The following is a 12,934-nucleotide window of genomic DNA, read 5'->3' as shown; positions in this document are numbered from 1 at the left end:
GTGTAATAAATTAATTTTTCTATAAGATACTCTTAAACTGAGGCAGATTTTTGCTATATATTTCTGATTTATTTAATGTACGTTATAATCATCTACAAAAATGTATATTTATTTACAATTTAAGAGGTAATATTTACAAAGGAATACAGAAACTAAAGAATATAAAGATTTATTATTTTTTTTTTGCAGGGAGAAATTATACTAAGACCTGAAATATTATCTTAAATATACTTAATTTAATTACTGGAGCTCAAACTGGAAGAAGTTCTCTTAAAATAGCAGGATAGTTTTAATCACACAAAATTCTATAATCTTGTTATGAAAGAGTTAACTGATCATTCTCATACAAAGGCAAAAATATATTCCACTGCATCCCTGAATTCACTGTCAGCTTTCTATCTCATAGATTAGACAAAAAAGAATGATAAACACGTAAATTTAATAAAATAAGCAGTCATGACTATGTGAAGAACACAACTAGGCCATAACGTGAACAAATACTCCATTGGTAACTAAAACCAGTAGAACACATATACATTTTGTAATTCACAAAATTGCATATTGACATATACCATGACAGAGATCGCTAATTTGATCAACTCAGTGATATCTAGAGAAATTTGCTAAGATTTCACAAATCATCTGTCAAGATAAATAGGTGGCTTCTAATATTAGGTTTTCCAAAACAAAAAGAATGGGCAGCAGACTCTGCATTAACATTACATCTTCTATACAGCAACATCTGTTTTCACATTTCCTGTGACAGAAGAAAACCAGTACAATCAGTCTTACTAGGTTGCAGGTCCTCTCTCTGAATTTAAAAAAGAAGAGAAACTCTCAGGTTCGATACATTTTAAAAATGTTTACACAGAAGCCTAAATTAAACTGGTACATCTGGATTGTGATGAGTGAGTTACTTTAATGCAGTGGTTCTCAACCTGTAGGTAGCGACCCACAGGAACTGTATTAAAGGGCCACGGCATTAGGAAGGTTGAGAACCACTGCTTTAACGCAAACGACATCCTAAAGAATGTTTAAAAGTAAAACTTAACATCAAAATTATTTCAAAATCACTTAGGATTTTAAAGTAAATTTAAAATTCTATTTTAATTTTTTCTTTTTAAAATGACATATAGTTAACCTTTGAACAATTTGGGTTTGAACTGTACACTTATGCACAAATTTTTTTCAGTAATTAGAAATTTTTTTGAAAGTCGTGACAATTTTTAAAATGTAGCAAACTGTGTTGCCTAGAAATATCAAAAATAAAAAAGTTAAGTATGTCATAGATGCCTAATATACGTATATAATCATGTTATATGTTCACTGGCTGTTTATGTTGCTGGTAAGGCTTCTGGTGAGCAGTAGGCTATTTATTAACAGTTAAGTTTTAGGGAAGTGAAGTGCTCTTTTATAGAGATTTTTGATTGTGTGGGGTCTGGTGTCCCAATCCTTGCACTATTCAAGGGTATGCTGTACATCCATTTATATAATTTCATAGAAGTGTATAAATATGGTCATTATTATATATAAATTCCTTTGAGGGGCCTTGGCTCCTCACGCTAGTCCAAAGCTACAATCTAGAGCATATCAATCCATATTTTTCAAATATACATACACCATGTCTGAGTTTTGTGGTTTCTGTTTTACAAAAATAGAACTGTATTTTGACACACTTTTCTGTACTTGTCCTTTTCTCTCAGCAAGGGTTCATGGAAATCTAGTACTGGCTCTAAAGCCTTTTTTAAATTGGCTCCATAATGTTCCTGGAGGTGGGTGCATCACATTTCTTCTATATTCTACCCTTTGCCCCAATACTGGGCATTTACCTTTGTTCATAATGTTTTGCCATTAAAAACAACATTGTAGTCAACCTGTTTATATCTATATCTTTATATACTATTATCTTATTTTTATGATACAGGTTAACGGAAGTGGGGGTTGCTAGGTCAAAGGGTATATGTGTTTTATATCCAACCATTCATCTATCCATTCACCCAACAAATATTTTTCATACAGCTCAAAAAACACCATACAATGCCAAGTTTAAGGATAAAAGATACATCAATAAAAGAGTTACTTAACTAACTTCATTATGCTTTAGTTTTAAATCAAGCCTTTTTCTATTCAACCAAGATAAGGCTTTCTACCTATATTCCTTATTGTATTAAACAGCATTCTATAAAACTATTTAGAATGCTCACATGTAAATTGACAGGCTGGCAACATAATAGTTTAAATCAGAAGTTTATTAATCACTAAAAAAAAAAGCTAAAACATTTTATAAATGGCTACAATTTCATATGATGAATTCTTTAACTATACTCCATAAAGAATAACTATAAATAATTTTCAACCTTTCTTTTTTTCTTCCCGGTAAGAAAATCATTTTCTCCTAACAGACCTAGTAAAAACTAAGACAACAGTTATTTCTGAGCTAGTTTTCATGTAAGAAATGTTGAGAGAGAAAGATTACGGCTTCTTAATTTACTTTTGTTCATACTTCTGTGATAAAACAGTGATTTTATTTCAGTTTCTGATTTCTATAGCTTTTCATAAAATTGTGATGGTCTAGTCAATACAAAGTAATAACTTCTAATATACTTGTAGCAAGATAGTAAATTGTTACTGTTATTCAAGAACAAAAGTCTAAAATATATATGAAAATAGATAAAATGATGAGATCAGAATATTTCCTTTACCACACATCTGGGTAGTGGTAATTTGATATTTTTGTTTTTTATATGGAGTATAATGATTATATATGGAGTATATATGATTTGTTTTTTATATGGAGTATAATGATTATATATGGAGTATATATGATTTGTTTTTTATATGGAGTAAAAGAACAAATAAAAATTGACTTAAAAAACAAAACCAGATATTGAAGATGCTTTTGTTCTCAATTCCTGCAATGCATGAAACAAATGTTAGTGTTTAAATAACATTTCATTATCATTAGGCCTATCTTAAGATGAAATTACCTTGAAAGCAAATTTAAGGAAAAATCATAAAATCAACAAGTTCTGGCAATAAACATGGTTTTGAAAAAATGCACTTTGTAGAAACTTTACAAAGAATATGGAAAAAGCATATTCTTTGCAGTTACTACCTCTAGTTTTAAATAAATCTTTAATATTACAAATAAAAAATTAACCAAAACTTATCTACAAACGAAATTGATTCTAAAAGTAATTTCTTAAATAAGAGTGGTGAAAACACATTATATGAATAAATATATATTTACGAAATTTGATGCTAATTTAAAACAAAATTTCATACTATTTAAAAGGGATGATTTACTTATCCTATTTGTAAACATACCTAGACAGGTGTCTTTCTGGGTTCGTGGCTGTTTTCTTCTGAGAAGACGCTCATATAGGACCTGCATGTTGGCCTTGGCTAGTTGTAAGGATTGCACACAGCACTAGTTACTATACTCCTTTTACAACAAAATTTACTAGAATTTTCCAACTTGTTAATAATAGACTTAGTATTGATCTGATGGTGCAGTTAATTAGCTTCTCAGAATTACAAATGATGTACATTCAAGTTTATATCACATTGTTTTTTCTATTTAAATTTGTCATCAACTTTTTATAATCCAATATTATTTTTATATTTTAATTTCTTAAGACTCAGAATTTGAGTGCAGGCAGGGATTTCAAAAATCAGCTAAGTTCACTCCCTGCTTTCACAAGTGTAGATACTGAGATTCAGATGGATTATATGACTTGCCAAAACCTAGATTACAGAACTCCTTACTCTCTTTTTCAATAAGAGTTCCTTGTACCAAACCAATATTCAATTACATGTCATCAGAAAATGTACATCATTCATCTAGGAAAAAAGAAAAAGGCAAGAAAGCAGAAAGGAATTTGAGATTTATTTTAAAAGAGGGAAGAGATTTTAGATAAATTTTTCAAAGCATGGTGGAGTTTTAAGATTTTTTAATAAATGCCTATTTGAAAACTCAAGAAAACTATTAACAGACGCAAATACAATAATTCTCTAATTGAGAATTACTTTATATCTACTTTTTAAAACTGGTGAAGGCTCGGCGCCTGTGGCTTAAGTGGCTAAGGCACCAGCCACATACACCTTAGGTGGTGGGTTCGAATCCAGCCTGGGCCTGCCAAACAACAATGATGGCTCCAACCAAAAAAAGGTGGGCATTGTGGTGGGTGCCTGTGGTCCCAGCTACTTGGGAGGCGGAGGCAGGAGACTCGCTTGAGCCCAGGAGTTAGGAGGTTGCTGTGAGCTGTGATGCCACAGCACTCTACCCACAGGGGCAGCTTGAGGCTCTGTCTCAAAAAAAAAACAACAACAAAAAACTGGTAAATACAGTGATATTTAGTCAATAATATATTATATTATGGAAATATGTTAGTGCCCATAATTTAATGTGGTAGGATAAAAATCAATAATATTGCTAGTTTAGAATATGCAATCAATACTTTTATTTTGAATAGTTAATAGCATTTTAGATGTTTTCCTAGAAGATACATTCAAGAATAATCAAAAATTCACAATAAGGGAAAGAAAAATAAAAAGTATTACCTACAGTAATAGAAAATGAGTCTTGATTTTAAAAATCCTTAAGAAACTGTTATAAACTACATGCTGATGCCTGTCCTTTTTCGAGCAACAAAAACTATATTGTGCCATTTCCTGCATTCAATCATTCATTCAACCAACATATTTTGAGTAAATATATATCTAAGGTACTAATAATTTCATTCAATTTCTATTATTCACTTATCAAAACTAAATAAAGTGTAGGTTTGCTTTAGAATTTTATTGTCTGATAAAATATTTTAAACTAGTGTTTTAGAATAAAGCTGACATTCATTTAGTAACTGACCCTGGAAATTAAATATAAGGGACTCTTTTATTACGTTATTTTTTGCATGTAAGCCCAAAGTAATATATAAGACTTAAAAGTTACCCAAAAGAAAATTGAAAATCTTATAAATAATTGAGGGTAGATTAATAAATTAGTAACAAAATGCTAACATTGTCTAAGCTATTTGAAATAAATCTTTGCCTTTGAAAAGAGAAACATGTTTATTTAATTATAATATTAATTATAAATTTTACTATTAAACTTATTTCCTTTCAGAAAGAAATTTTTTTCTACTGTAAAATGTGATTCACGTGTTTATCTGTAAATATATGTTAAATCAACTTGCAAATCCCATGCAGATGGACATCTTCCTGATTCTAGACACGCATGTGATGGGCTCATCTAACCTGGTAGGAACGTATTCACCCAGCTGGGTGGGTTTCTCCTGATCATTCCATAGCTAAACTGATTTCTTATTACTGCTGTTGCAAGAGAAAGGAAGAGGAAACGTCAAACTCTTTAAAGACAGAGACCTATCCTTTGCTCTATCCTTGGTACACAGCACCGGACACAAAAGGTGCTCAGAAAAACCCCAAGGGAATTAAGCAATATTATCCCAGAGCTCTTTTACATCCTCTGCCTTTTCGATGATTTCACCTTCCCTTTCTGATACATGCACCACATTTGATTCCTTGTAATCTCTTTACCTTGAGAATGGAAATTACTTTATTTATAGACTCAAAGTGTGTGACAGAAATAGTTCTAAACGTGCATTCTAAATGAGCACAAAATAATGCCTCCCTGCATTCTACTGTAGCATTACACATTGAAACTATTAGCACATTTTCTTGGAGAAATACCATTACGTGCGGCTTTTAACTTTTACAACACTATTTTCACATTACTATTTTCCAGGTATGTGATCGCATCCTTCATTAATATGGAAGTTTAATAGCTTTGTGATATGGTCATTAAACCTAATCAAAATTTTAATGTAATTCTCTTTCAAAAATGTTTTTAAGTTCCAAATCACCAAATTACAAAATGTTTGGAACATAATTTTTCTACTAATTGATGACAGGCAATAGTTTACATTAATTAGTTCTATTTTATAAATGATTCTTTGATTTTTAAGAGAGAAAATTTTAAAAAATTGACATTTCAAGCAGTAGTATCCTATAGAATTTTTCTAAGGAAAATAGAAGGATTCTAAGTATGTAAAATACAAGAATGAAAGAGAATGTTTTAGAGACTGGTCAAAATATTATCCCTTCCATATTACCATTTTTGTTTTGAGAAAGAATATGTGGTCAAAAAAAAAAAAAACCAAACAAACCATATTTTCAATTGCTTGTGTATCTATGTAACCACTGGAATTACTGACTCAAGCATTCCAAACAGTCAGTTTTGTAATACTTGCCTGTAGGGAAGTCAAGATAGTATAAACTAACCTGACTAAATAATGGAATTAATCAAATCCATTTGAGTAGTTGCTGATAGGCAGTGACACAACAGCCAGCATTTTTTAAATTCACAGCTAAATTTGAGTAGGGTACAAGCCCTTACACTTTATTATGTAATCCAAAAGACAATTAAATAGTGTAACTAGTCTCAAACCCAAGAACTATTTTCAGTAATAGTTGACTACTTTAGAGAATACATCGATATTGTTAAAAGACAGATCCTTGAGGAACAAAGGAATAAACAAAGAATACAGATTTAAGTAAACTTCAAAGCAATCTATGATTTAGTCAAATATATACTGATAAAAAATTTTTCTGAGGAAAGCTATCAACTGATATTTAAAAATAAAAGCTTATAAAACTAACACAGAAAGTTCGAATAAAAAATTATCTTGCCAATCCCAATAATTTATTGTTTGTGAAATGATACATAAAAAGTGCAAACTACGATGGCATATGAAATCAAAGCAATATGTACTATGCCATATATATATACAGATATTACTTTTTGATTAAACTTGAAACTTCATTTTTTAGATGATTTAAATAATTTTCAATGTTAAAATATTAATGTTATTTTTCTCTAAAGCAATATAAGAATAGAGATATAAGATAACTTAAAACCAAATGCATATAAAAATGTCCCAAGTACCCACAATCTGCTTTCACTGTAAAATATTTGAAAGTATGGATTTAATTTTCCTCCTTATGATTCCATAGATATTAATAATTATATTAACTTTCTAGTATGTTTTCTGTTTATATTTTAATAGTAGTATATTCACTTTTTTTAATCTAACAAAAGACTCATCTCAAACTCAGCACCAAGAACTTACTTTCAACATTGTAAAAAAATGTTTTTAATCGCAAAAAGTGATTATCAAGAGTTGAAAAAGATGGAATTGATAGAGAAGTAAAAGTGAAGTAGATAAATATTGTAGTTTTAGTATAGAAAAACTATGGCAAAGCTGCTAATTAGCAATATAAAATAAAGAGAATGACTTGAACTGTAGGATAGGTCTTGCTACTTTTAACATACCCAGTTCTAGTTTCTGACAAGAGGGAATCTCTTCTGTTACCGTAATGAAGTAGCTGTGCAATCCCTTGAAGGCTAGCAGCAAAGTGGCACAAAGCGTATAATGAAAACGATAGGCATGATGTAGGAAGGAGTCTGCAACGACGAAGCTGCAACCCTAAACGAAACACAGATTTGGTACACAGAGTGTTAGTAACCCAAAATTTAAAAATACTCCACTCGAAACTTGGGAAAATAAAAAATAAACCTAAGCATTTGCAATCAGTTATTCAAAACATAGAAGAAATTCAGTAATATTTTAGAGAGGTGTTTCAAATACAAATAACTTAAACATACGAAATTAGACACTAATAATTTCAGTTATAGTGGATTTTTACAACAAGCAAATAAAATTATGATTTTTTGGTAACATGAGATTCATATTACATCTGGACTTAAGAATAGACACTCTGCTTTTATAAGATAAACACTATAAAAAATAGTTGTATTTGCACTACTGTAAACTGGATTTCAACTCTGCCGATTGATCTTTAAAGGCACCCCTCAGGGATGATTTCTTCTAAGGAAGCAAGCAGTAATAGCACAAGTTTAAAAAGGAACTGGCTGTCAAGATCCACTCAATCTGTTAACATTTTGAAGTATTGGGTTTGTTTTTCTTATTTAAGTAGATCTGTTAGTTGCTAAGCTCAATTAATAAAAAGAAATATCACATCAACAGATAAAACAAGTAAAAACATTTCTTTTAAAATAAGGAGAAAAAGAAAATTTATAAGCATAATCAGTCCTTACATCTGGTGATAACTGTTTTGTGTAGTTAAGACCAAAGACCACGCTTTCAAGAGTAGGAATCACAGAATCTTTGTTTTGTGCTGGTGCATTTCTATTTAACCAAGTAGTCTTCACAGGGCGAGGAAAGCTGGAGGAATAAGTATTACATTATTATTGTCATAATAGTCTATCTGAATGTAAGTTAAATATTTGCAAAAGAAAATCTTACAGGAATAGAAGAGCAAGGATTTTGCAAGGTTCTGAATTCTGAAGTATTCTTAAGGTAATTTTTCCTTAATTTGGAATAATTATGAAAAAAACATAATGAATATAAAAAAACTATGGCTGAATATTTGAGAAATTGGATTTCCAGAAGTTGCAAAGGACATTAAAGATGAAACATGGTGGGACACAGAGTAGCTAAAGTACACCTGAGAGTCAAGCTGGAATTTGGAAATAGTGATGCGCAGAACTGGTTACCAAGTCCGAAAGGTTCATAGTCTAAATCAAGAATGGACGCTATGTACAGAAAAAAAGAGCACCCACTTGAATACAGAGGAAGAAAAACTACTAAATATATCAAAAATAAGACATTTCCCTTAATTCTCTTCACTAAAAGGCAAAAAGCCTATCAAAATAATTTTTTAAGTGCTTCAAGGAATCCTCTTAATCATATATGAACTACTTCTGTTAGTATTAACATTGCATTTAATAATGCATAAATTTCACAGAATAGGAAGCACATTTCCATCTGAATGTTTAAAAATCATACATAATTACATCTGAGTATTTGGACTGTTTGGTAGTTTGGCAAAAGGGAAAAGACAGAAAAGTAAATCAATTCTGCCATAAGCAGAGAAGAGTCTTTGCAAAATCAACATGCTTTGCAAAAATAAATTATCTGTATCCCAGCAATAAAAGGAGTTGCAAGTCAATGGTAAATTCAATGTGTTTTTCAGAATTGGGACATACAAGTTGTACTTAAAAACATCTAATATAAGAAATAGTTCATATAAAAAACAAAGAAATTCTAAAGCATTTGTTTTAATAATCAATATTAGCTCTATAATTGGGCTGACCATAGAAATTATGTGAAATAAACATTACATTTAAGACGTACTGTTATAAAATAATTTTTTTCAATGTACTTAGAGGGTAAAAAGCCACCTATAATAAAACTTCAGGAAAAACTTGTTAAAGAAGAAATACATAGGGAATGTAGTCCTTAGACATGACCCCTTTACCAGCACACCACCAGCAAAAAGCTTTCCTTACCCTTCCTTGCTTCCCTTTCCCGACCTATCCTTTACAGGCAGAGGAAGGCAAGGAAAGACTCTGCTTTTTCCAGGGCAAAGTTCTAGCAGCAAGAGAGGGGCAATGAGGGCCATGGCAGCGAGGTAGAGAACAGCAGCCTCAGCTGTTGCAGGCATGTTGTTTGCTTTCCCGGGCACTAACCAGAGCCAACAGTTAATCCTCTTGGCTTCTGATTCTGAGCCAAAAATGTCTTCTTCCAGTAAACGGTCTCTAGGAGATGAGCTGTCTCTTTCTCCTACTAGTCTGTGGCAAAAACTGCTGCATTGCAAGAGGAAGCACACATTTAACTCACTAGGATTTGTGACATGAATATCACTACCATGTTTAATTAGGGCCTTAAAAAGCAATCACCCAAGCTAATCTCTATAAATTGTGCATTTTTCAAAAGAGAACTAAGTTAGTTTTGTAATGATAGTCTTGGTAAGTTTTAAAAAGAACGGTTAAAACAGCTTAATTAGGGAATCTTACTGAAATTACAAAAGATTCATAAAACTACACTAATGTGCTTTATAAATAGATGAAATTTTAGCATTAAAATCTAATATGTAATAATCAGATAAAAGCAACACTGCTTATCACTTATTTGAAAGTTATAGTTCAAAAACATCTATCACAGAAGTTTCATTAACTTATGCTGTTATTATTACACAGTAATCGATTTCAGAAAATCTTTCAAAAATATTTTCAAGAAGTTCGTAACTTAACAAACCCTTCCTGCTTATAGCTATAGCAACCAAGCGCGACCTTTCAAAGGCCTAGGGAGGTCAGACACAGACAGCAAGACAGTGAGTTATACATCTTATTATACAACAAGGAAGTCAAAGCAAATCACCAGGATGCACTTCCTCCTGCCCTGCATCTAACAGGAACTAGTCAACATGATCTTTAGGGAAGAGATTAGACAGCAACACAGGGACAGAGGTTCTCGACTACTTTTTAAAACTATGTAAAGATATGGCACAGGAAGCTATTACTTGTGGTCAAAAATGTTAAATTGTGTTGGGCTTCTATAAATTCTGAGGGTAATTCTACAAAAATGACCTACTTCGCTTTCTGATAAATGAGTTTACCATGATATCCTTTAGGCACTATCCCTAATATCAGCTGTCAGAAACAGACCTGCATCAGAAAATATAAACCATTCAGAAATCGAATCATTTGAGAGTCTTTCATATGTACACTGGCTGCCCATACGACAATTATGTTTTTACCATAAAAACCAAATAGCCTGAAATGTATTTTTATACTAATGAAAGCCAATCTGTCACCCCATGGGAGTAGACAGAAAATGAAATTATCCCAATGTATTTATTAGTATCTATAAAATAAACCCTTTTAAAAAATGGTACATGATATAATTTTAAAATGCTTAGTAAAAATCCATAAATTGGTTCATAACTTAGACAGCAAAAATTACTGTATGATAGGAAGAAAATAAAATTACCCCATCTAGAAAAGAGACGAACAGGAAAAACTAAGAAAAAATTCCTATACTTTGCCAGAGAATGAGTATTTACAGAACAGCACTGTATCAAACACAGGTACAGAGTAAACAATGTTGTATGGTCATTCCTAGAATGTATTCTTTTTCTTGGCCAACTTATTTGAAATTGACCAAAATTGTTCCATACTTCTGTAATAAAAAAGTTAGTCTAATGTGTCTAAGCTCTTGAATTTTATTTTAACATGAAAGTATTTAAGTAATTATGAATTAAAAAATCTTTACTATTTCAGTTATCTTTATCAAAACATATTTTCCATATACAAATATTTACATTACAGTAAGAAGCACCAAGGCATTGGTTAAATTTACCTTATTAGTGGCTGGTGTAGTGCAACCAAAGATGCATGGACTGTAACAGACACAACAGAAAGGTGGAAGTAATCAAACATAACATTGAGGTGATGATGAAGGCCTCTGTGTGGGCTAAAGTGCAGCTTCAATGTTCGGCTACTTATTAGTTGCAAGGTGTTCAGATCATCTGCCCTGCAAAAAGCAATGCATTTGAATATAAGTACAGAATATTTAGTCCAATATTTTGTAGAGTAGTTTAAATCATCAAAAACATATACTTAACTACTTTTGAAAAATTTAGAATAATTTTAAAAGCATCAAATTTGTATTAGATGACAATAGGAAACATTAAAGTTGAGAAAATAACCAGATCTTACCTATAGTTTTCTATAGTATGAGCTATTTTTTCATTAATATCCCTATGATTCCTTTTTTTTTTTTTGAGACAGAGTCTTACTTTGTCATACTCAGTAGAGTGTCAAGGCATCATACCTCACAGCAACCTCCAAGTCTCAGGCTCAAGCGATCCTCTTGCCTCAGCCTTCCAAGTAGCTGGGACTACAGGTACCCTGCCACAGTGCCCTGCTATTTTTTTTATAGATGGGGTCTTGCTCTTTCTCAGGCTGGTCTTGAACCTGTAAGCTCAGGGCAATCCCCTCACCTCAGCCTCCCAGAGTGCTAGGGTGACAGGCATGAGCCATCGCACCCAGCCTTTATGAGTCCTTTTTGATAATTCAGGGATTAACCTCAAGGTAAATTTTAGTCCACAGGGAATATTGTTTATGACAACGTTGAAGTATAACATAGGTCAAATCCTACTACAATAAATCCCAAAAGATATGTCAAATTATTTTTGCTGTACAAAATTTTATTAAATGCTGCTCAAAAATATACAAGCCATTGCTTATTTAGCAAAATAAAACTGTTTAGTTTGTCATTAGATTTACATAAATAAAAAATCTGTTTCAATGCCATGAAAAATGATAACCAAATACACTTTAAAAAATCTATCCATACTTAAAAATACCTATTGGTAATGAACTACTTATTTATTTCAGCTTACTTCACATAAAAACTTTTGACTTGGTTAAAAAAGTACTATGACTAGTTATTCATCTTACATGAAACTGAATTTAAATACCATTTTCAAGAAGTATTGCTAAAAGTATATTTGTAGTAAGGAAAAAACTCTCCAAAAAATAAAATTGTTAAATGGATTTTTAATTCTTGTTTTAAATGAATTCAAGCACAATTTGTCCCTAAAATATATCACTGCATGTCCAGGTATGTGGGCAAGTTTTATGTAGCCAGTCCTAAAACTTTCTCAAGAGCTCTGGAAATTAATGAACTAGTACTACTGTCAAGCTTAAGAGTCACTGGTTGTGGTAACTCTGAGAATATCAACAAAGTCCCCCCTCAAGAAGGCTGAGCTCATGTCATCATGAAAGACTAACCAGTGATATAGTGGGAGAAGGCTTAGCTATAATTAAATGCCTCACAGAAGTGGTACTACGGGCCATTTCTAGAGTCTAAAAAATTGTTTCATTTTTCCTTAACTTATCTGATTTTGTTACCTGAGCTCATAGAATTCAGAACAGGCACAATTACAGTAGGCCTAACTGTTCTCATGAGATTCCCTCAGAAAGCAGAATTCCAAATAAAGTAAATAAGATAGAGATAGGCTGTATTCTTTTTTTTTTTTTTTTTTT

At 31.5% G+C, this 12,934-nt stretch overlaps 1 protein-coding gene across 2 annotated transcripts in view; it reads right to left on the bottom strand.

The window, feature by feature from the left end:
* The window catches only part of FAM135A (family with sequence similarity 135 member A), an 89,875-nt gene that overhangs the window by 43,619 nt on the left and 33,322 nt on the right, over positions 1 to 12,934 (bottom strand). The window contains exons 7-11 of one of the 2 annotated variants that reach the window (XM_023513150.1): positions 11,244 to 11,417; positions 9,572 to 9,688; positions 8,138 to 8,264; positions 7,352 to 7,505; positions 3,328 to 3,405 (exon numbers count right to left, since the gene is read on the bottom strand). In XM_023513150.1, the coding sequence (XP_023368918.1) occupies positions 3,328 to 3,405; positions 7,352 to 7,505; positions 8,138 to 8,264; positions 9,572 to 9,688; positions 11,244 to 11,417 (650 nt within the window). Of the gene's footprint in view, positions 1 to 3,327; positions 3,406 to 7,351; positions 7,506 to 8,137; positions 8,265 to 9,571; positions 9,689 to 11,243; positions 11,418 to 12,934 lie in introns of those variants that run through there. The other variant, XM_023513149.1, reaches the window with a different exon arrangement.

Source organism: Otolemur garnettii, unplaced genomic scaffold, assembly GCF_000181295.1.
Source record: "Otolemur garnettii isolate 467f Iridium unplaced genomic scaffold, OtoGar3 scaffold00035, whole genome shotgun sequence".
In the NCBI taxonomy this organism is placed as follows: Eukaryota; Metazoa; Chordata; class Mammalia; order Primates; family Galagidae; genus Otolemur; species Otolemur garnettii.
The sequence above is the reverse complement of the archived record's forward strand: the minus strand, read 5'-3'. Positions and strand labels throughout refer to the sequence as shown.